Source organism: Giraffa tippelskirchi, chromosome 3, assembly GCF_054371585.1.
Source record: "Giraffa tippelskirchi isolate mGirTip1 chromosome 3, T2T-mGirTip1v1.2.pri, whole genome shotgun sequence".
In the NCBI taxonomy this organism is placed as follows: Eukaryota; Metazoa; Chordata; class Mammalia; order Artiodactyla; family Giraffidae; genus Giraffa; species Giraffa tippelskirchi.
The window spans coordinates 67,942,997-67,966,078 of record NC_137277.1 but is presented as its reverse complement, the minus strand read 5'-3'; the positions used below and the strand labels follow the sequence as shown (position 1 = coordinate 67,966,078).

Genomic DNA, 23,082 nt, shown 5'->3' with positions numbered 1-23,082 from the left:
TTCAGTAAAAAATTTTTTAAAGATAAAATGAAAAATAAAAGAACCTAGAAAAAAATATCTTGACAACAGTATTTTTCATTTGTTGACTCCTCCATTTATCTAAATAAAGGCAGCCCAGAGCTACTTCTAGGCCCATCTTTTCTCCTGTGGGAAGAAAAGTCTGGTGGGTGAGCACTTGCGACAAACCACAGTGTGCATTTCAGCAATGGCTGCAATAGCCAGCCAACCTCAGAAGACTGAGGATCAGGTCTGCCGGAAGTGGATTCTTTGTGTCTTTGAGATTCCTTGTAGTGATTTCTGTCTCAGGCTAGGGCAGGAGCTCTCCTGCATCATGGGCAGAAGTCAGTTGTCAGGTATTTCTTATCACAAAGAGCAGTGAAGACCTAGATCCCTCTGCTTTCTGTGACTCATTCTCTATTTCTTTTAAAAAATGTTATTTATTTATTTGACTGCACTAGGTCTTAGTTGAGGCACACAAGATCTTCCTTGCATCATGTGGGATCTTTACTTGTGTCATGCAAACTCTTAGTTGCAGTGTGGGATCTACTTCCCTGATCAGAGATGGAACCTGGGCCCCCTGCTTTGGGAGCATGGAGTCTTAACTACTGGACCACCACAGAAGTCCCTCATGCTCTATTTCTTTTTTTAAAAAATATCATTTATTAATTTATTATTTATTTTTGGCTGTGCTGGGTCTCCGTTGCTTTGTGCAGGCTTTTTTCCCCTCTAGTTGTGGTGAGCAGAGGCCATTCTTCATTGTGGTGCTTGAGCTTCCATTGTGGTGGCTTCTCTGTTGCAGAGCACAGGCTCTAGGCAGAGGCTTCAGTGGTTGCAGCACACAGACTCGAGAGTAGTTGTGGTGCAGGGGCTTAGTTGCCCTGAGGCACGTGGAATCTTCCTGGGCCAAGGATTGAACACTGCTGCAGTGGCAGGCAGATTCTTATCACTGTGCCACCAGGGAAGTCCCCGTCCTTTATTTCTTGAATCTCCATATAGACTTTACTTTTTTTTTTTTTTGTAGCTGATAGCTTTTTCTTTACCTCTTCTTGCTCGTTCTTTCCCTGATTCAGCTGCTTCTGCAGTCATCTTTTTCTTCCAGTAGAGTTCATAAAGAAGCTCTACTTTCTGCTGCTTGGTTTCTCATTTATTTCCTAGTAGAGCTTTGGGCAAAGGGAGTGAATGAAAGTCCCATTACAGCTCTTTTGTTTATTCTTCTGGCTCATGTTGGGATGACATCTTATCATTCAGTATGAATTGGAAATGGTCTCTCTCTCTTTTTCATCTCTGGTTAGTATCAAGCTTGTATGAGATGCCCATCATCTGTCTTTGATAATTTTCTCACTTTGGTGATTTCAGCAGCTGTTGCAACGGCGCAGTGCAGTTTTCACACTGGAATTTCATCCTTGTAAGAAAATTTCTCCAGGTCTCTGAGGTTCCAGCTCTGATTCAGTTAGTTCACTGAAACCAGTATGTTGTTCAGGCTGGTCTTCTATATCCTGTAGCAACTGTTGTTGCTGTTCTTTTTCAGTTAGATTCCAGTTTTATACAGTTGTTATAGGCACACAGTTTAAAGAATCAGTCTCCCACTTCCTCTCCCAGAGAAGTGACCACCATTGACCTTCTAGTTAATTCTTTGATGCTTCTCTCCATGTGTACAGGGCCACTTGAGTTATTCCAGGCATCATCTATTACTGATTTCCCACTGGGTGAGAAAGGCCTTACACCTTAGCTCCTCACTCCTATCCCTGCCCATGGCACACACAGTGTCTCTCCTTTCTCCCCAGATTATTAAATCCCAGCTTACAGGGTTCACTTATTTTATCTAAGGAAATGCTCCTCTCAAACCAACTTATGATGCTCTGGGAAAGTGGGGAGAGGGATAGTTAGGGAGTTTGGGAATGGCATGTACACTCTGATATATTTAAAGTGGATAACCAGCAAGGGAAAAAGTTGGCTTAAAGCTGAACGTTCATAAAACTAAGATCATGGCATCTGGTCCCATCACTTCATGGGAAATAGATGGGGGAACAGTGGAAAGAGTGTCAGACTGTATTTTTGGGGGCTCCAAAATCACTGCTGATGGTGATTGCAGCCATGAAATTAAAAGACGCTTACTGCTTGGAAGGAAGGTTATGGCCAACCTAGATAGCATATTTAAAAGCAGAGACATTACTTTGCCAACAAAAGTCCGACTAGTCAAGGCTATGGTTTTTCCAGTGGTCATGTATAGATGTGAGAGTTGGACGGTGAAGAAAGCTGAGCGTCGCAGAATTGATGCTTTTGAACTGTGGTGTTGGAGAAGACTCTTGACAGTCCCTTGGACTGCACGGAGATCCAATCAATCCATCCTAAAAGAGATCAATCCTGGGTGTTCATTGGAAAGACTGATGTTGAAGCTGAAACTCCAATACTTTGGCCACCTCATGCGAAGAGTTGACTCACTGGAAAAGACCCTAATGCTGGGTAGGATTGGGGGCAGGAGGAGAAGGGGATGACAGAGGATGAGATAGTTGGATGGCATCACTGACTCGATGGACATGGGTTTGGGTAGACTCCGGGAGTTGGTGATGGACAGGGAGGCCTGGCGTGCTGCGATTCATGGGGTCGCAAAGTGTCGGATACAACCGAGCGACTGAACTGAACTGAACCAGCAAGGACCTGGTGTATAGTACAGGAAATTCTGCTCAATATTATGTAACAATCTAAATGGGAAAAGAATTTGAAAAAGAATAAATACATGTATAGGTATAACTGAATCACTTTGTTATACACCTGAAACTAACACAACATTTTTAATCAACTATACTCCAATATAAAAGAAAATGTTTTTTATAAAAAAAAAAAGAAAATGTTCCTCTCAGTTGAGCCCTGGAATGTACTCTAAGTGCTAGACTGTAATTATCTTGTTCCCTATCTGCTTTGTTTTTTATGTACTTATCACAACATAACCACCACCTCACCCCACCCCCACCCAGCTTTCTCCCAGGTATGTCAACATCCTTGTAAAATGATTCATCTGGGAGTTCAGTCAATTCCATCCTCAGAGCTGCTGATGCCATATCTAAACTCGCATCTTCTATTTCTGAGGCACACATCTCAGGATCATGGGGTCTCCTTCACAACCACCCCGAATATTTCTTTCACCTCTCCTTTACCTGAATCCCTTCTCTTGGACCCCAAGTTTTTCTTTTTCTTGGTTTACTCCCTTGTTTTGATCAAGTACAACCTGTAATAGCTTTCTGAGATAGTGTACATATGAAGTAAATATTTTTAACAACTTGCACGTCTAAAACTATGTTTATTCACATTTGAATATCAGCTGGACGTAGGATTCCATACAAAATATGATTTTCCCTGAAAATTGTGAAAACATGTACTCCTTCTGATTTCCAGCATTGCTATGGAGAAGTTGGAAACCCTTTTAATTCTTGAGCCTTTGTATGAAACTTAATTTTTCTCTCTGAAAGTTTTTGTGATCTTTTCCCTATCCCAAATATTTTGAAACTTCATGATTGTGTATGTTGGTGTGGACTTATATTCATTCTTAGTACTGTTGACTGAAATTTGTCCCCTAATTATTTTTTCTAAAAGACTTATGAGAAAATATTGATCTTAAAAATGTTTATTATCTTTATATGGAAATGACAATTGGGCTGGGTAAAAAATTTTTTGGATTCTTTTTTCCATTTTTTTAAATTGTGGTAACAAATATAACATTCAATTTTCCATCTGAACCATTTTTAAGTATGCAGTTCAATATTGTTATATGTATTCACAGTGTTGTGTGACAGATGTGAGAACATTTTCATCTTGTGCACTTGAAACTCTTCACTAATTAAACATGATTTTCCATCTGTTCTCCTCTAGCCCCTGCAACCGCCTTTCTACTCTCTGTTTCTGTGATTTTAACTGCTTTAGACACTTTCTCTGAATGGAATCATACAGATTTGTCCTTCTGTGACTGGCATCTCTTGCCTGGTATAATGTCTTTGAGGTCCATCAACATTGTAGCATATGACAGAATTTCCTCCTTTTTTAAGGCTGCATAATATTCCATAGTGTGCAGTATTTGCTGTGCTATATCATTTTATATAAGGTATTTGAGCATCTATGGATTTGGTATCTGCAGGGGCTTCTGCAATCAATCCCCTGAGTATTCTGAAGGATGACTGCATATTTTACATTTTTATTTGTTTATCTGCTAATGGACATTTGGGTTGCTTTTACCTCTTGGCTATTATGAATAATGCTGCAATTAACATAGAAATGCAAATATGTCTTTGAGATCCTGCTTTGAATTTCTTTGGAAATTTACCCAGAAGTGGAATTGCTGGATCATAATTCTATTTTTAGTTTACTGAGGAACCTTCATACTGTTTTCCCCATTGGTGTCACCATTTTACATTTCCACCAACAGTATACAAGGGTTCCAGTTTCTCTGCATCCTCACAAGCATTTGTTGTTTTCTGTTGTTTTTATAACGGCCATTCTAATAGCTGTATTGCTCTTTTCCTGAGGTCTTTGTAGGAGTTGTTCAGCCCTCATATATGATTTGAATTTGTCCTGAATTACCTCCTTATAAGGGTACTTGTCTTTTTATCTGCCTACCCCTTAAAAAATTAACTCTAGGATCAGTATCTGTCCTAGAGTTGATTTTTATTTGTCATCATTTCAAAGAAATGATGGTGTATCTCCAACCCACAGATTTAAACCTTCATTAATTTCTGGAAATTTGTCTTGAATTATATCTTTAAGTAATTTTTCTGGTCCCCCCCCCCGTTTTTCTTCTTTGTGCACTTAAATTATTTGTATTTTCACCTGCCTTCCATATCTATGCTTTTCTGCCTAATCCTAATTTTTTGAATTTCTTTGTCATTTTGCTCACTTTTCTCCTGTCATCTATGGTCTTTACCCTGATTTTAGCAGTGCTTATCTCCCTGTTGTTGTTTCCAGTTTTGCCTTCACTTCTGGCCCATATTTACTTGTTTTCCTCTATTTCTCTTTTGAGCTCTGCCAATTCATGTCTCAGCCTTTTCAGTTGTCTCAGTATCTAACATCTGAGCTCAGTAAATTTTTGGAAATCGTGGTGAAATACTTGGTTACAACTTTTCACTGTTCTGTGGCATTTTGTTTTCCCCTGGTGAGTGTTATTCACCTGCTCCTTTTCTCCTTTTGAATTTCAGTATCTTTGTGTGTAGACCTGTGTTTTTTCCTTTGAGATTACTCCTCTTTGAGTAGGGTGAGCTTTCTTGGATCAGAAAGAGGTTCATGTGGGTTAATGCCATGTTACAGACCAGGAAGAAATCTAGTGAGATTTTAGTCTTTGCTTTCCCCCAGCCACGGGGTTTGGGTACTATAGGGCTAGTCAAAGGGCAGAGACTCTCTTTTTGCACCTCATGGGGGACACTTTCCTGGAAAAACCAGGCCAGCAAAGCTTCCCCTGCCATCACCCATTAACATTCTGACAAGAACAAGAAAGGATTGGGGAGGGGTGGGTAGGAGAGAGGGAAGAAGAAAAAACAGGAGAAGGAGAAGGGGAAGCAGGGAGGACAAGGGAGAGAGAGCACATCCCAGTCTTGGCATCTCTTGGTTGGAAGGGACAGCCCCCAGGGAGGTAAGTCTTGAGCAGGAAGGGGAAGGTGGAAGGTGGATCTGACCTCTCTGCCCTCCAGGGTGACCACGTGTGGCTGAACCCCACCCCTGCCGACAAGACCAGGGTGGCCATCGGGGGCATCATCAAAGAAACCAAGCCTGGCAAAATTTTGGTTGAAGATGATGAGGGCAAGGTGAGTAGGGCCACACACTCCTCAGAGGCCAGACTTCTCAGCTCCCGTCCATAACCCTGAGTCCCCTCCCTTCTCTGGTGCTGCTCCCAACACCAGGGATTCTAGAGCCCAAGCCAGGGAACCACGTAGCAGGATAGACCACAGGGGAGTCCTGTCATGGTGGGCATTGTATATCTGTCTAGGGAAATGTTTTTATAGGGAAGAAACAGGAGAAGGTTGGAAGATGGAAAATTAGGACAATTAGGGGAGCGGGAAAGAGTGAAGTGGGAAAAGGGCTGGGGCAGAGAGGGAGAAGGGCCAGAAGCTTGTTTTCAAAATAATGCAAGGTGAGCAGGAAGGACAGGAGAAGCGAGGGAGAGAAAGGTGCATGAGAAAGATGCCTGGAGGGGGCCCCCTAGCACATGAGGAGGAGAAGGAAACCCATCTCACATGAGCAAAGCAACCCAGATGAGAGAGTAGGAAGCTCAGGGTGACCTGTTGGGGAACCAGCTCAGTCACCTGGAAGGCTGGGGAGGAGCATGGGAGGGGCAGAGGGGAAGGACTTGCAGATTGGGGCTTTCAGCTGGTCACTGAGGTCCTCCTTGGGCAGCCCTCTTTGCTGAGGGTCTGCAAAGTGAAGCAGGCAGAGACTTGGCCTCCAAGGAGAAAATTCTAGAGTGTGACCTGTGAGCCCTATAGTATGGAAGCCAGTCAAATATTAACAATAATGTGTCCTATTTGCAAAATGATATAACATCATTTATAAAAAAAACACCTACTTGCACACTTTTATTCCAGCCATCTCTGAGACCACAGCTGCAAGCTGCCCTGATCCCAATTGTAGCCATATCTAACTCTCGGCTCCACACTCCTCTGACCCTAGTCTGAACTTCACCCTTAGCCCCAGTACACACTGACCCCTGGCCCTAGACACATGCTTGACTCAAGCCTTTGACCTTCACCACAGATCAACCCTCGCCAGGTGCGGGCCACCAGGTCAGCAGGTCCATTGAGGACATGGAGGAGAGTTTGGCCCTGGCAGAGGCCACCTCTCAGGAGAGCCTGTGCCCTTTGTTCTAGGAACACTGGATCCAAGCAGAGGACCTTGGCACCCTCAGCTCCATGCACCCCAATTCAGCTCAGGGAGTGGATGACATGATCCGCCTGGGGGACCTAAATGAGGCAGGCATGGTGCACAACCTCCTGATCCGCTACCAGCAGCACAAGATCTACGTGAGTCTCCCTTGGCCATGTGTGCCCCCATGGCATGCTTGGGCCACACATGCTGACCTGGCTGGGGAAGAAAACCATGCCCTGGGCACGCCTGGCTTAGTCCCTGAGCCCCACACCTTTACAGTGTGAGGATACTCTAAGTCCCTGCTCCACAATCTGAAATAAGCAGGGGCATAAAGACTTCAAGGTTGCAGAAAGCTGACATGCATATGCCAGCACAGTGCACAGGATACAGTATACAGATTAAGTGCTGCCTCTCCCCTTCATCCATGGCTGAACAAGAGGCCTGCCCTGATGGCCAAGGGGATCAGAGGCTGTGGGAGAATAGTTTTCTGCCTGGTTTCTTTCTGGTTATGTGGCAGAGACAGGGTCACCAAGCAGAAGACCCCTGCCCTTCTATGAAGTGATGACCAGGAGGGCCTTGTAGGTAGATTCAGGTGCTTCTCCCAAGGCCTTGTGATGGATGGGAGGCTCACATCCCTGCTCCAATGCAGACTTCCCAGGTGAGGTGGTATTCCAAAACTGACGCCAGCCCTGACGTGAGTGGGTATGACCCAAGGAAGTCACCACCCGCCTGGGCCTCTCACAGGGAGAGGCGGCTCACTGACCTCTGACCAGCCCTGGTCCTGGGATGCACAGAGCAGTGGAAGAGTGAGCAGGGGCCTCTGAATAGAGGGCAGGGCGAGAGAGGAGGAGAGAGCCCTTGGGGGGCCGGGAACAGGCACTCAGAGTTCACACTGGCTGAGTGTGCCTGAGCTCCTGAGACTAATAACAGCAATAAATTAAGTTGAATTGTAGCTTATCCTTTATTGAAGAGCTTATGCTTGCATTCTTTTATCTGGTTGTCATAGTCCTGAGTCCTCTCCTTCCCTAAAATGGAAACGAACACGACTATTGAGATGACTGTCCAACCCAGAGGGGCTGGCAGGCCCAGGGGAGGCTCCACATGAGCGAGCGACCCTGAACTAAGGTCCAGGAGGACTCTGTGAGGGCTACGATGGTGGCCCGGCCTCACCGAGGCCCCTGTGGGAGGCAGGTGAAGACTCGCTTCATACATTCAGTCTAGTTTCTTTGAGCCTCTTCTAAATACCAGACAGAGTGCTTAAACATTAATCACAATGTTAATGTTAGTGCTAAACATAAACCACCTCATTTAATGTTCCTGTGAAGGCATCCTCACCCAGGAGTTCTTGTTCTTGATGAGCATCCTTTCCAGGGAAAGGATCTGAACTGCTAAGAGTCTCATCTCTCAGCCCAGAATCAGTCCATGCCTGGTGTCCTTGCAGAGTGACATCCAGTCAGCACCCATCCTCAGATTGGGGGCCACTAACCACCTCCTCCCTTCCCCAGACATACACAGGCTCCATCCTGGTGGCGGTGAACCCGTTCCAGGTGCTGCCCCTCTACACCGTGGAGCAGGTACAACTGTACTACAAGCACCATGTGGGCGAGCTTCCGCCACATATCTTTGCCATTGCCAACAGCTGCTACTTCAACATGAAGAAGAACAAGAGGGACCAGTGCTGCATTATCAGGTGAGATTCTGGGTGAGCCACCCACCATTTCTGAGCATCTCATAAAGGAGGGAGCATCTCCTCTCCCAAAGCCTCTCCAGACCAGCATGCGACTTAGAGGCCCCCAATCAATGAGCTCCCCCTGCGTCTGGCGCCTGTGGCCCTTCCACCCTGAAAGGTCCCTCCGAGATATCCTTCCTTCTGAACCTACTCTTCTCCTCTCATCAGGGCCTGAACAGCCTTCTGTGAATGTTTCCTGAGACAAGGAAGGAAGAGTGGGGACGGGTTAGTTTAGAAATGGGACCCAGGATAGGCACTTGGGGTGCAAGTATCAAACAGGCGAGATCCCTCAAAAACAACCTCAAGAGGACTTCCCTGGTGGGCCAGTGGTTAAGACTCCCTGCTTCTAATGCAGGGGGCTCAGATCCAATTGCTGGTTGGGGAACTAAGATCTCACATGTCGCTGCCAAAAATAAAAAACAAACATGAAACCACTTTAGGCATATCTCAGAGAGGATGGCTCTCAAGTTGCTGGACCCAGAGAGCTGTGTCTCTCTCCAGTCCAGATGCTGATCCTGCTTCAGAGACTCACTGCCTGGCCTGGCTTCTCGGCCTCCTGCCCTCCTGGTACTCATGGAAGGGAGGCTGAGCAGGAAAGAAACGGGGAGAGGGACTTTGGCTCCAGGACTCCTTGCTTGGTGCTCTAGTAAAGTCATCTCTTCATTCATTCATTTATTCACTCAAGATTCAGCTGTGCTCCAGTTGTGTGTCCTTCTCTGTCCTAAGATGGCTGGACAGCAGCCAACGAAAGGGACTAAAGTCCCTGCCTCGTGGAGATTACATTCTAGAAGGGGAGACAGGCAATGCAGACAAATTGTTTTGGCAGATAATAAGAACTTTGAAGAAAAACACTGCAGGGAGAGAGGAAAGAGAGTGATGGGGTCACTGCCGTAGGTGGGAGGGCAGATTGGGTTGGCCTCTCTGAGAAGGGGCCGTTGGAACAGAGATTAGAACAAGGTCCTACAGTGTAGGTTATCCTGTTTCATGTTCTCAGCAACTCTGAAGTAGATACTCCTGTTCCTGTTTTACTGTTGGGGAGACCTCCCACTAGAGAGGTTGATATTCTTTCCTAGTGACATACAGCTGTCAAGCAGGAAATTCAAATCCAGAGATCTGGAAGAGAAGACGGAGAGGTGGCCTGGCCAGGAAGCTTCACCCCCAGGACAGCAGTGTCTGCAGAAGAGCCCAGAGCACCTGGGACATGAGTGAGGCACTGGAGTCCTCTGCTCTCAGAGTCATCTTCCCATGCAGGAGTGTCATGTGAAGTGTCACCCCTTACGTCACACCTTCACTTGTGTCAGGGAAGAGGAACATTTGGATCAAAACTTTTTAAAAACTTAATATTTTCAGATGAAATCTTATTTTTCTGGAGTTTGCTTCAATATAGTACAAGAGGCATGTCCCTGGCAGTCCTGTGGTTGAGAATTTGTGCTCTCAGTGCAGGGGCTGCAGGTGTGATTCCCGGCCGAGGAACTGCCATCTTGCACAATGTGGGGGAAAAATTGTACAGAATGGGAATCAGAATTGGTCAGAAGTTGCAGCTGGGAATGGGACTCTAGGAGTTCATTAAGAAAACTGTAAAGTGCAGGAGTCCCTGGGGATCTTGTGAAAATGCAGATTCTGGCTGAGTAGAGCAAGGGAGCCTTGACGTTTGCATTTCCAACTAGGCAGCAGGTGCTGCTGGCATATAGGCCATACTTTTATTAGCAGCATACTGCAGCATTCTGCCTTCATTTTGTAGTGTTTGACGTTTTCTATAATTTAAAAAAGTTCATAAAAGCAACATTTCTCCCTTATAATAATAATAGTGTTAATTACTGCAAACCTGAGTGTATGCTATGTGCCAGACATGAGTATTTTTTTAAGTTAAACACTCTAAGTAATTTTTATCTTTATACTGATTAATTATTTTATTGTTAAGGTTTAAAACATGTAGTTTTATTATGGTTTCCTCTTTAACTCATTATATTTTAGAAGAGCGCCTGTAATTTCTAAATATAGAAATACTTCCACTTTTTAACTCGATTTCTAATTTAATCACATTGTGATTAATATGTTCTATATGTTATTGACTCTGAAATACATTGACTTCTTTTACAGCCCTATTACTTGGTCAAATGTGTGACTATTTTCTGTCAGCTTTAAGACATTTATATGTTCTCTGTTAGCTCAAGAGTCTATAAATAATTATTAGTTTAAGTTTATTAGTGCTTTTCATATATGCTTTAGATTTCTGATAAAAAATGTTTTAAAACTTCCTTTTAGTTTCCACAAAGTTGGCTTTGTGTATTTGGAGGCTGTGTTATTAGGTGCATACAAATTTGTGATATTGATATTCTGGGAATGGTTTCTTTTATTATGTAATGCCTTATTTTTTCTATTAATGCTTTTTTCCTTGTTATATTTTGTAGTAATATTTTGGCTATTTTTTGATTATTTGTTTTTTTCCCAAACTCTGTGTGAGCATAGTGTGTGTTTTGGCTACTTTTTCTGATTACTATTTTATGGCATATATTAATGCTTTTTTTCTTCCAGTTTTATTGAGATATAATTGACATACAGTTAATTGTAAGTTAAGTTTTGACATACAGTTAATTATAAGTTAAGTTTAAGGTGTATAGCATAATGAATTGACATACATCATGGAATTATTATCACAAGAAGTTTAGTGAACATCCATCATCTCTTATAGATACAAAATTGAAGAAACAGAAAAAAATAGTTTTCCCTTGTGATGAGAACTCAGGATTTACTCTCTTAACAAGTTTCATATGTGACGTACAGCAGTGCTAATTACATTTATCATGTTGCACTTTACATAATAAATGCTAGGTAGAGTATTTTGTGTTGTATGTTTTCCCTTTCATTACTTTAAATATATTGTGCAACTCCCTTCTGGACTGCAGACTTTCTGCTGAAAAGTCAGCTGATAGCCTTTTGGGAGTTCCCTTGTATGTCATTTACTGTTTTTCTCTTGCTGCTTTTAATATTGCCTCTTTGTCTTTAATTTTTGCCACTTGAACTACAGTTTGTCTTGGCTGGGTCCTCACTGGCTGATCTTGATTGGGACTCTCTCTGCTTCTGTACTTGGATGTCTGTTTCCTTTCCCAGGTTGGGAAAATTTTTAGCTATTATGCCTTCGAATATGTTCTCTGCCCCCTTTCTCTCCCTCTTCTCCTTGGTACCCCTATAAAGTGATCATTAGTATTCTTGATGTTGTTCCAGGAGTCTCTTAACCTGTCCTCATTTCTTTTCATTCTTTTTTTCTGTTGAGCATCAGTGAATTTCACTGCAGTTTCAGCTTGCTGATCCATTTCTATGTATCACCTGATCTACTGCTGTTTCCTTCTCTTGTATTTTTTAATTTGGTTATTGTATTCCTCAGATCTGTTTGGTTCTTCTTTATATACTCTAACTTTCTGTTAACCTTCTTACTGTGTTCATGCATTTTTCTGAGTTCTTTGAGCATCTTTACAATCATTACCTTGAGCTCTGTTTCAGGCAGATTATTTGTCTCCACTTTGCTTAGCTCCTCTGGAATTTTATCTTGTTCTTCTGTTTGGAACACATTCCTCTGCTGCCTCCTTTTGCATAATTTGATGTTTGTATTTCTATGTATCTGTTAGGTTGGTTACAATTCCTGCCTTTGGAGACGGCCTTTTATAGGAGACAGCACGCTCCCCTCTGATCACCAGAGCTCTATGCTCTGGCGGTACCCCCTATGTGAGCTGTGTGGGTCATCCACTGTGGTGGGCTGACTACCGAAGGTGGTCTAGTAGGTGTGACTGGCCCCTGGTCCAGTTTGTTGCCAGGCCCTGCCTCATATGAAGGCTACTGATGGCTGGTGAGGCCTTGTCACAAGGCTGCAGGCTGCAGGACCCTGAGGGATCCTGGGGCCAGTGGTGAACAGGGCAGGGTTCTGGAATGGGTGGTTGCAGGCCTGGGAATCCCAGATCCGGTGTTGGCCCACTGATGGGTGGGGCCAGCTCCTGACATGGCTAGCTGTGGGGTCTGGCATGTCCCAAGTCTAGCTTTAGCCTGTTGATGAGTAGGGCTATACCTTGGGGTGTCCTGGGGCTGGTGCTGGCTCACAGTGGGCAGAACTGGGTTTCCAAGGTGTCTCAGAGCTGGTGTCAACCTGCTGGTAGGAAGGGTCCGGGGGTTTTCAAGGTTGGTGTTGGCCTGATTGTGAGTAGGGACTGGAGTCCAGGGGGTCCTGAGGGTAGTGCCAGCTCGTTGGTGGGTGAGGCTGTGTTCTGGGTCCTCTAGTGGACAGAGCCAGGTCCTAGTCTAGCGGTGTGCTCTGGGGGTCTTAAGGCAGCAGGCCTGCTATCGGTGGAGCTGTGTCCTGGCCCTGCTCATTGCTTGGCATGTGGTGTCCCAGTGCTGGTACCAACAGGCTGGTGGGCAGGGCTGAGTCCAGGCTGAATAAGCTAGAGGGAGGATTCCACCCTGGCATTTGCGAGCACCAGTGTCCACGTGGTCAACAACCTCCACAAAAAGGCTGCTCCCAGTATCTATGTCCCAGGGCGAGCTGCAGTTGCCTCCTGTCTCCAGGAGACTCACTAAGATCAGCAGGCAGGTCTGACTCAGGCTCCTTTCAAATCACTGCTTCTGCCCTGGGTCCTGGAGCATGCGCACCATTTACAAGTGCGGTCTCTGTTTCCCACAGCCCTCTGGTGGCCCTGAAAGTAGGCCCCACTGACCTTCAAAGCTTCCTCACTCCTTGGGGAGAACCTGTGTGGTTATACTTCTTCTCCCATTTATGGGTCACCTACCAGGGGTATGTGTCTTGACTAGACTGCATCTCCGCCCCTCTGACTGTCTCCCTGTGGTTCCTTCTTTTTTGCTGTTGTTTTTATGTGTTTAAGTTGATATATTTTAACTGTGAATTAAATATATTTTATCCTTTAAACATAATGCCATTTAACATTTAGTCTTGAGACAATGAAGTAAACATCTTTCATTTGCTTTTTTGTTGTTGTTGTTTTTGGTTTTTAACTTTCTTGGAGTATAGTTGACTTACAATATTGTGTTCATTTCAGGTGTACAGCAGTCATTCATGTATATATATATATATCTATACTTTTTCAGATTCTTTTCTCATATAGGTTATCACAGAATATTGAGTAGAGTTCCCTGTGCTATGGTTCTTTCTTTAGGTATTATTTAAAAATTTCTTCTCTGTTAGTCTTCCAGTTTTTGTCGTCAATAATTTGTCTGTAAATAGTTGTAACTTTGATGTCCTCATGGGAGGAGGTGAGCTCTGGGTCTTTATACATCAACATCTTGGCTAGTCCACTGCTATAAGTAATTTTTAAAACTGTTTTTCATATTTCACTATTATTAAGTTAATATATATTCACCATGAAAATTTTCAGAGAAATAAATATTCTCAGAAAAAAAATTGCTAGACATTTATGGAAGAAAAGGCTTCCTCCACTCTCTTGGATAAATTTTACTTAATAGTACCTACATTTGGCACTTCACTTAACTAGGATGCATTGCTCATGTTATTGCTCTGTGCAGACCTGGATTATGTAGCTGCACAATATTTTCTGACTAGATGGACCATAATTTCCCACATTTATGTTACTTCCAATGTTCCACAATTGCAATGACAAAAAAATAATGCTTTAAAGAGCAGGAAGCATTTGTGGAGAAAGCTTTATCTGATTTTAAGATTCTTTCTTTAGACTAAAGGCAGGATAATTCTGAAGGGGTTTGCAACTATGCCAGATTGTTTTCCCAAAGGACTGAGGCCATTTCCCTTCTGTCCAGCATGACCTTGCTGCTCACAGAGACAACGTTATATCAAGGCATGGCATCACCTGGTCTCATTCATTCATTTACGGTGACTAAATACTGAGCCAGTGACCCTGGGATGAACCAGATATGAGCAGGACTGTGCAGCTGAGCAGAGAAGGAAAGATTTACACACCAATAACTAGCACAAAGTTAGCAGGGCATGTCAGGGTGAACACAGTGCGATTTCTGCACAGGGAGAGAGCATCTTTGTTCTCACTGGCCCAGAAAGTGGACCTGTGGTGGGTTTGCAGAAGAGTCAAGAGATGTTGAAAAATAGTTGTTTCATTGACTGACGTGCCCATACGCCTCTTTGCAGTGGCGAGTCTGGGGCAGGGAAGACAGAGACCACCAAGCTCATCCTGCAGTTCCTGGCCACCATCAGCGGCCAGCATTCGTGGATTGAGCAGCAGGTCCTGGAAGCCAACCCCATCCTGGAAGGTAAGCAGTCACCCACCAGACCAGCCTCCTTCCCTGGCAGTCTGGTAACTTCCTGCCAGGCGGTGCTCGTGGGGGAGAAGGATAGGGTAAGCCATACACTTACAGCAACTTCTCAGGATTCCCCAGGACAAAAAAGACAAGGATGGGGAGGATGGTAGTGTGGCAACTCCCAGGAAGCAAAGAAAAGAAAGGCTGTTGACCTTATTAGCTTTCACAGGCGTGTTTTCCACACACGGGATCTTAAGCATTTCTTTAAAAAAGAATCCAAGATGAAATCAATTTGGGAAATTCTGGAAATGGATTATTGATACACAGAAGGACCTCAAATGTATTACACTAATAAAAGTAGCCAGACTCTCTATTTTTTCATTTACCTGTACAAGTGAGGAGTGTGCGCAAAAAGATCTTTCTTTATGTAGTCACATCATAAAACAGCTCTATGGAATGCACTTCAGATCATATTGCAACCCAAATGCCATCTGGTCTAACCTCCTTATCCACACGCTGGCTTGTGCCAGCTCTTGTCGCTCTCCTTGCAAGCCTGCCCTCTCTAGCCTGGTCTCTACCCCACAGCCTGAGCAATCTTTCTCAAATGCACCCAAACTCCCTCAGGAGGTTTCCTGCTTCCCTCATTGCCCGTGGGACTAATTCCGAACTTCTTAGCTTCACGTTCACGTTGCTACTTGGCCCCACCTGGGAATGGTTCCATCCGTCTTCCTCTGCTTTTCTCCTGTATCCTATGGTCCAGCCGAATTTCCCTTCCTGAAAGCACACTTCATTCTTTCTGACCTCCTAACCTTTAGCTGCACTTTGACTTTCTCTTAGCAAACCCTTGGCCACCGCCACTGTCTGGTGTAAGCCTACCCGTCCTTCAATTCTGGACTTAGCTACCTCCTCTGAGAAACCTTCCCAGAAGATCTCACTAAAAGTAAAATTTCTATTCTCTGCTCCCATCGTGGGCATCATCCTCTGGCCCTTAGCCTTTGGAAATGCCAAGACAATCCGAAACGACAACTCAAGCCGCTTCGGGAAGTACATTGACATCTACTTCAACCCCAGCGGGGTGATCGAGGGGGCGCGCATTGAGCAGTTTCTCCTGGAGAAATCCCGGGTCTGCCGGCAGGTAAGGCCTCTGCCTACTCCACTGGTTCTGGGGAACCTCCCCCTGCCCCAGGATGGGAGTCAGGGGATTGGGGAGGCTTCCAAGAGGGTTCCTTTCCATCACTCTCTTACCTCTCTCCCTCCTCCCTGCACCCCACAGGCCTTGTCTCACTGCCATTGAACCCTGGCCTGAGATGGGCCAGGGACCTCTAGAATTGGATAATGACAGTTCTTCCCCAATATTCAAGGAAATGATAGGATTTTCTGTTTTGAATTTTCCATCTATATAATTGTCTTCACTATTTGGTGCTTACTACTTCTCACCTCTATTAGAATTAATTCTGAGGCCAGGTAAGTCCTCAACTGGGGGTGGATGTATCTTCAGATGTAGTGGGGGCCCTGTCAGAAGGACCTAGACAACACTGTCCAAAAGACCACCTGGCCAGGAAATGAGGTGGCATGTGGTTTGTATTGTCACATGGGGCCTTGTACTCACAAGGGCCCACATTTGGTTTAATGCTCTGTTGTCACCATCTTGAAATTCTTAATAACTTTTTAGAGAGACTCTCCATGTTTTCATTTTGCACTGTGCCCCACAGATCAAGTAGACAGTCCTGGCTGACAAAGACCCCAAAGTATGACAGCCACATCAGCAGAGTTAACACAACCTTGTTGGGGGTAGGATACTCCTCTCATGTAATGGTATAACCACTAACATGTGTGTGCGTGCGTGCATGAGCATTCATGCACGCACACACACACACACACACACACACATGAAGTTGCAGAATGGGGACATGCCACTGAAGGGGCTGGAGATGTGTATGAGAACAGACAGACGCTTGGACACTGTGGCAAGCTGAAGAAGGAAGCTCACCTTTAGGGACCCCTACCTGATGCCAGGTGTTTCCCCTGTGTTATCTCATTAGATCTTCACAACAACCATGAGAGACAGGTCTCTTTGTCCCCATTGTATAGATGAAGAAACCGAGTCCAGGGTAACTTATCTAGGTCCCAGAACCAGTAGAAGTTTGCCCTTTCCAGAAGCTTATAGTTCTTCACGTAGTGGTTGGTGAATTCACAGAACTTGGTCCTCATAGAGGCATCCCAGAATGAACAGGAGACTTCTAAAGTAGATCAGAGACAAGTCCTGTCCATGATAAGAGTAAAAATTTTGCAGGGGTTGGGGAGGGACTTCCCTTGTGGTCCAAAGGTTGGGACTTCATCTTCCAATACAGGCCATGCAGGTTTGATCCCTGGTCAGAGAGCTAAGATCTCGCATGCCTCGGGGCCAGAAAAGTTATAATAGAAGCAATATTGTAACAAATTCAATACTTTTAAAATGGTCCACGTCAAAAAATTGTTTTTGGCGTGTAAGTGGGAATGCAGAGGTGGACACAACTGAAGCAATGGAGCATGCATGCACTCACTCTCAGTAAATGTACTAGTGATGTGTAGAAAGGACATCAAATGGTTCTGAGGAAGAAGAGGAGGCCATATGAGTGGGAAGGCGGGGGAAGAGAAATTCCCCCTTTAACACTCTATACTTGGAATTTCTTGAATTTCACAACAGAGATGTACTCATAAATAATGTTTAAAAATGCAGAAGACCCAGCTAGGTAAACCTGTGGAAGTCAGGTCCCTGGGGGTCATGAGGTGATAGGAAGGCTTCATTGTTGTTGTTGTTGCTCAGTCGGTAAGTCATGTCCGACTCTTTGTGACCCCACGAGGTTCCTCTGTCCATGGGATTTCCTGGGCAAGAATACTGAGTGGGTTGCCATTTCCTTCTCCGGGGGATCTTCCTGGAGGATTAAATCTGTGTCTCCCGCATCTCTTGCATTAGCAGATAGATTCTTTGCCACTGAGCCACTGGGGAAGGCTTTACCTAGACTGTAGAGTCGGGAATTCTGAGTCAGAGAGCCTGGATCTGAATTCTGACACCTTGCTTTGCCTGTGACTCTGGACTGCGGGGGGCAGCCAAGCTACAGGGAAGTGCCGGGGAGGGACATTCTGCACGGAGCTGTCGGGATGAACTGGCCTTGGATGAGGACAGCGACCAGGCATGCTCATCCCTTGGGTCAATGCCAGAGCCCTACTGGCTGGGGAGGAAGGAAACTGGGACAGGGCTGGGGCCAGGAGACAGTTCTGAGGACCCACAGCCTCAGGGAAGCTGCTTACAAGCTCCTGGAACTCCCTCCCTGCCAGGCCCCGGAGGAGCGGAACTACCACATCTTCTACTGCATGCTCATGGGGATGAGCGCAGAGGAGAAGAAGCTGCTGGGCCTGGGGACGCCCTCGGAGTACCACTACCTCACCATGGTGAGGCCCGTCTGCCCCCTCCCCACCCTCCTCCCCTCTCCCTTCCTGTCCCACTCCTCCTCCCCTTCCCACCTCCCCCTGCCCTGCCTCTTACAATGAGGAACAAGTAAGAAGGGCCAGTTCTTGCTCGTCCGTTGGTTTACAGCCTCATAAAAGCCCAGACTCTGGGTGGGCCCCTGGGCGGGGACTGGGGGCTCCATTTTTCCCTTCTCCACTCCACCCTTGTGTGTTTGGCATCCACTTTACAACCATCAGAGGATTGCTCTTGACCATCAGAGTCCTACCCTTGTCCGTGTGCTTCCTCGTTTTCCACAGAGCCTGTAGTCCTGCCCCACAAGCCTCACCTTCCTTTGGTCCTAATGGACAGAAGGCTCCTGGCCACCCCGCAGCTCCTCCCTCATCTCATCCCAGTCACCATCCTCCTAGGTGCCCCTAGAACTCAAACTCCAGGAGAGCAGAGGCCTTGCTCAGTTGTGTCCCCACATCTGGAACACTGCCACACAAGCAGTCTTACAAGCTGGGCTGGCTTTGTTGACAAGAGAATGAATGAGATCCACCTCTTGACACTCTCTCCTGCCTAACCCCTGTCTCCCCCGTCTCTGCCTGAGGCCTTCATCATCTCTTGCCTAGACCATGGTGCTACTTTCCTACTGGGTGCCCCCTCTCCCCAGACTTGACTCCCAATCTATCATCCACCCCACAGATCTCCCATACAGGGAGCCTGACAGACCATATTCCTGATCACAGCTCTTTAGAAGTTCCTTGTGGCTCCTTGGCAAGGTTTCCAAGTCCCTCCAGATCCCACCATCTGCCAACCTCTCCTCCTCCACATGACCCCAGCCTCTTTGCAAACTTCCTGCCTCCCATCTCACAGCCTAGCTCAAGCTGTTATCTGCCAAAACCCTCTTTCCCTGTGCTGCTATAAAGCTCAACCTGTGGAACCAGCTCAGGCGCCTCCTCCAGGAAGCCTTTTCCCAGTTCCCAGGAGGGCTGGCCAAGCCCCGTTTTGTCTCAGCATCTGTAAAAGCCTATGACATAATCTTTCTGCCTCCTCTCCTGGATGCAACAGCATGCAGAGCAGGGCCAGCTCTCTCCATTAATGAATTCCCAGTAAGTACCCCAGGGTCTGACACACAGTGAGCCTTAGAAAGTGTGTTAAAGGAATTAACCCATGATATTCCCCCGAGAGACTGAGGCAGGCATTACCATGGATGGTTGACAAATAGAGGCTCAGAGAAACTGAATGACTTAGCTATGGCCACACAGCTATCAAGCTACCATAGAATTCTGGGTCTATATCATCATAATTCTGCCTTTGGAAATACCTTTGTGTATTTTCTGAGCTTGGTCCTCCAGGTGGTCCCATGGGACCCATCCAGAGCCAATGAAGTATCACTTACCAGGGGTCTTTGGCTGAATCCCTGATACATCCATGCCTTGCTGACCCTACAATAGAGAAGGCCCCCAAAAGCTGATATGTTCAATCTTTCAGGGGAACTGTACTTCCTGTGAGGGGCGCAATGACGCCAAGGACTATGCCCATGTCCGCTCCGCCATGAAGATCCTCATGTTCTCTGACTCCGAGAACTGGGACCTCAGCAAGCTGCTGGCCACTATTCTCCACCTGGGGAATGTGGAGTTCATGGGTAATGCTGTTTCCACCCAAAGCACACCCCCTGGGGAGGAAGAATGGGGACTAGAGGAGGAAGAAATCCCTGTGGGTTCTCATCCAAAGGGCCCATTGAAGTCACAATGTGTTGGAAAAGTGCATTAGGAATTTTGGCTATAATTTTGGAGGTCTTATGGAGTTAGGGGGAAGATGCCAAAGCTTAGGGCCCTCCAAAGATGAATACATTGATCAATCATCCCCAACTTTTGGCTGGGAACCCAAAGGGTAAGCAAAGCCATGCGTGAACTTTGAGTAAGCAAAGCCGTGCGTGAACTTTGAGTAAGCAAAGCCGTGCGTGAACTTTGAGTAAGCAAAGCCGTGCGTGAACTTTGAGTAAGCAAAGCCGTGCGTGAACTTTGAGTAAGCAAAGCCGTGCGTGAACTTTGAGTAAGCAAAGCCGTGCGTGAACTTTGAGTAAGCAAAGCCATGCGTGAACTTGCAGGACATCCGTAAGCATCCGTTGGTCTGGAGACTCAAGTGTCCTGGACTGTTTTGTTAGTGCCCCAAGTGCCTGACAGAGATTACTGACAATCCTCTCTGGAAGAAAGCAACGTCAACTTAGATTACAAATTATTCCTTTAAAGAGTTTCAAACACAACATCCAACATGCATCCAAAAATAAACAGGAACAAGGAAACAAGATATCATGAGCAAGGACCGGCAGTCATAACAGACAATAAAAACAGAGCCACAAAGACGTCAGAGATTGGAATAGCTAAGCACAGACCGCAAAGCAGCTATGCTTGCTATATTCGAGAAAGAAAAAGCCAAGCATGAAAATTTAGACAGGGAACTGGAAAGTATAAAAAAGTGACATTACAGATTTTAAAGTGAGCCACAACAAAATTCTAAAGTTGAAAAAATTAAAACCAAAATGAACTCTATGGATGAGTTTAACCACCAGTTTTATAATGTGAAAAAGGAGAAAAAGTCAGAAAAAAAACTATGTGTACAGCACAGAAAGACAAAAAGATGGAAAATATAAAAGAAAAAATAGGAGACCTAGAAGATACAGTGAGAAGATGTAGTATAACTTAATTCGAGTTGTAAAGGGGAAGAGAAACTGTGTGTGCAGCATGGAAAGACAGAAAAGATGGAAAATAGGAACTTCCCTAGTGGTCCAGGGGCTAAGACTCCATGTTACCAATCCAGGGTTTCCAGGTTCGATCCTGGGTCAAAGAACTAGATCTCACATGCTGCAACTAAGAGTTCACATGCCACAACTAAAGGACTCGAATGCCACAACAAAGACCCGACACAGCCAAATAATATACAAGTAAATATTTTTTAAAAGATGGAAAATATAAAAGACAGAGTAAGAAGGTGTAGAATACATTTAATTAGAGTTCTAAAGGAAAAGAGAGGGTTGGGACTTAAACAACACTTGAAGAGATTATGGCTGGCTCTACATCTAATGAAAGACACCAACTCACACAGCAGTGGGAAAAAGACAGACTTTTCAATAAACCGTTCCAGAGCAATTGGGTATTCATGTAGAAAACGAACCACTATCTCAGATCATATAAGGAAATCTACTCCAGCAAGCTGTAGCTGGGTGACCATGTAATCTATCAACCAAACCTGGCACTTCTGCTGGTAAAAAGTGGGTGCTGACAGACAGGGGGCTTCAGGACATGAAATACTATCAAATATGATGTTGAGGAAATGAAACCAGGCAAAAGAATGCAGAGAGATCACACACAAAATTTGAACACAGATAAAATTAAATGCATTAGGGCTTCGCTGGTGGCCCAGTGGTAAAGAATCTGCCTGCCAAAGCAGGATACTCATGTTCCATCCCTGATCTAGGACGATCCCACATGCTGCAGGGCAACTAAGCTACAACTATAGAGCCTGTGCCCTAAAGCCCAGGAACCGCAGCAAGAGAAGCTCACACACTGCAACTAGAGAGTAGCCTCCACTCTGCAATTAGAGCAAAAGCCAGTGCAGCACCCAGGACCCAGCACAGCAAAAAATAGATAAATAAATATTTTTTTAAATTAAATGCTACAAAGGAATGCAGGTAGTTAGATGACACATAAGTAAACAGGTAAAATTAAATGCAGCTTAGTGGTTAAATTAGTGAGGGACAGGGAGGCCTGGCATGATGTAGTCCTGGGGTCACAGAGTCAGACTCGACTGAGCAACTGAACAACAACAGGGATTAACGTATAGGTAGTAAAAAGATAAAGAAAAACCAAGGAAGTGGTTTCTGTGGTGGTCAGGAGAACACTGCCTTCTGTGGAGGAACTGGTCTGAGCAGGAAAGGTCGCTGGAGGCCCCGGCTGTTTGTGAAGCTCTGGGTTTGGCTTTAGTTGTTGCTTCACAATGTTGACATAATAATTATCCATTATAACATACCTTTGGCTTTTATGCATTTCTTATCCATAATGCTTTAGTTTACAATTTTTAAGTCTAAAGAAGAAAAAAAATGACAGAAACAGCATTCTTCCCTCACTGCAGCTCAGCGGCCCTAAGGGGAAGGACTCAAAGGGGAGGGATTGAACCAGGAGGTGGGTCAGGAGACCTGCTGAGCTGGGCCCTGCTTCATGCTTTGCTGAATGAATGAACACACCTAGGTTTCTAAGGACAGCAGAGTGGATGGAAGGAGACCAATGGGTCATCCTCTCCCTTAACAGACCCCACCCACCCCACCATCACCAGACTTCTCCCTCCAACAGCTTCAAACTCTCATTTGAGTCGGGATCTCAATCTGGGCAGAAGGGGACATACCCTGTGAACAGTGGTTAGAATCAAAGTGTTGATAGTCCCCAGAGAGGTCACCACTCTCAGAGGGGGCCTGGGAGAGGCAGTGCCCGGCACCCAGGGATGGTTGTCTCTGAGGCATGCCTCTGGGACAGCCTCCCCGGGGCCTCTGTCCCATCCCTTCAGGCCACTTTGCTTCTCAGGGTCATTGCTTCTCTCTGCAGCTGCGGTCTTTGAGAACCTGGACTCCTCTGACGTGATGGAGACCCCTGCCTTTCCCACTGTGATGAAGTTACTGGAGGTAACTCTGCTCTTATGTCCACCAGCCTCCTTTTTGTGTGAGCAGCCCCAGGGCCTGGGCTGACAGCCGTTCCCAGTCTCCAGTTCCTGCCTCTCAGGCTCTCACCCTCTCCCCTCCAACTTCCCTGTGGAGCACTGCAGGCCCTAGGGGTGGGAATCAGGCCCGTGG

The 23,082-nt window shown here is 45.6% G+C and overlaps 1 protein-coding gene across 2 annotated transcripts in view; it reads left to right on the top strand.

The window, feature by feature from the left end:
- Positions 1–23,082, top strand: part of MYO7B (myosin VIIB) — a 96,538-nt gene that overhangs the window by 19,505 nt on the left and 53,951 nt on the right. For both annotated transcript variants that reach the window (XM_081581124.1, XM_081581123.1), the window contains exons 3-10: positions 5,673–5,786; positions 6,846–6,998; positions 8,349–8,533; positions 14,697–14,818; positions 15,799–15,941; positions 18,125–18,238; positions 19,731–19,884; positions 22,838–22,914. In XM_081581124.1, coding sequence (XP_081437250.1) covers positions 5,673–5,786; positions 6,846–6,998; positions 8,349–8,533; positions 14,697–14,818; positions 15,799–15,941; positions 18,125–18,238; positions 19,731–19,884; positions 22,838–22,914 — 1,062 coding nt within the window. The remainder of the gene's footprint in view (positions 1–5,672; positions 5,787–6,845; positions 6,999–8,348; positions 8,534–14,696; positions 14,819–15,798; positions 15,942–18,124; positions 18,239–19,730; positions 19,885–22,837; positions 22,915–23,082) is intronic.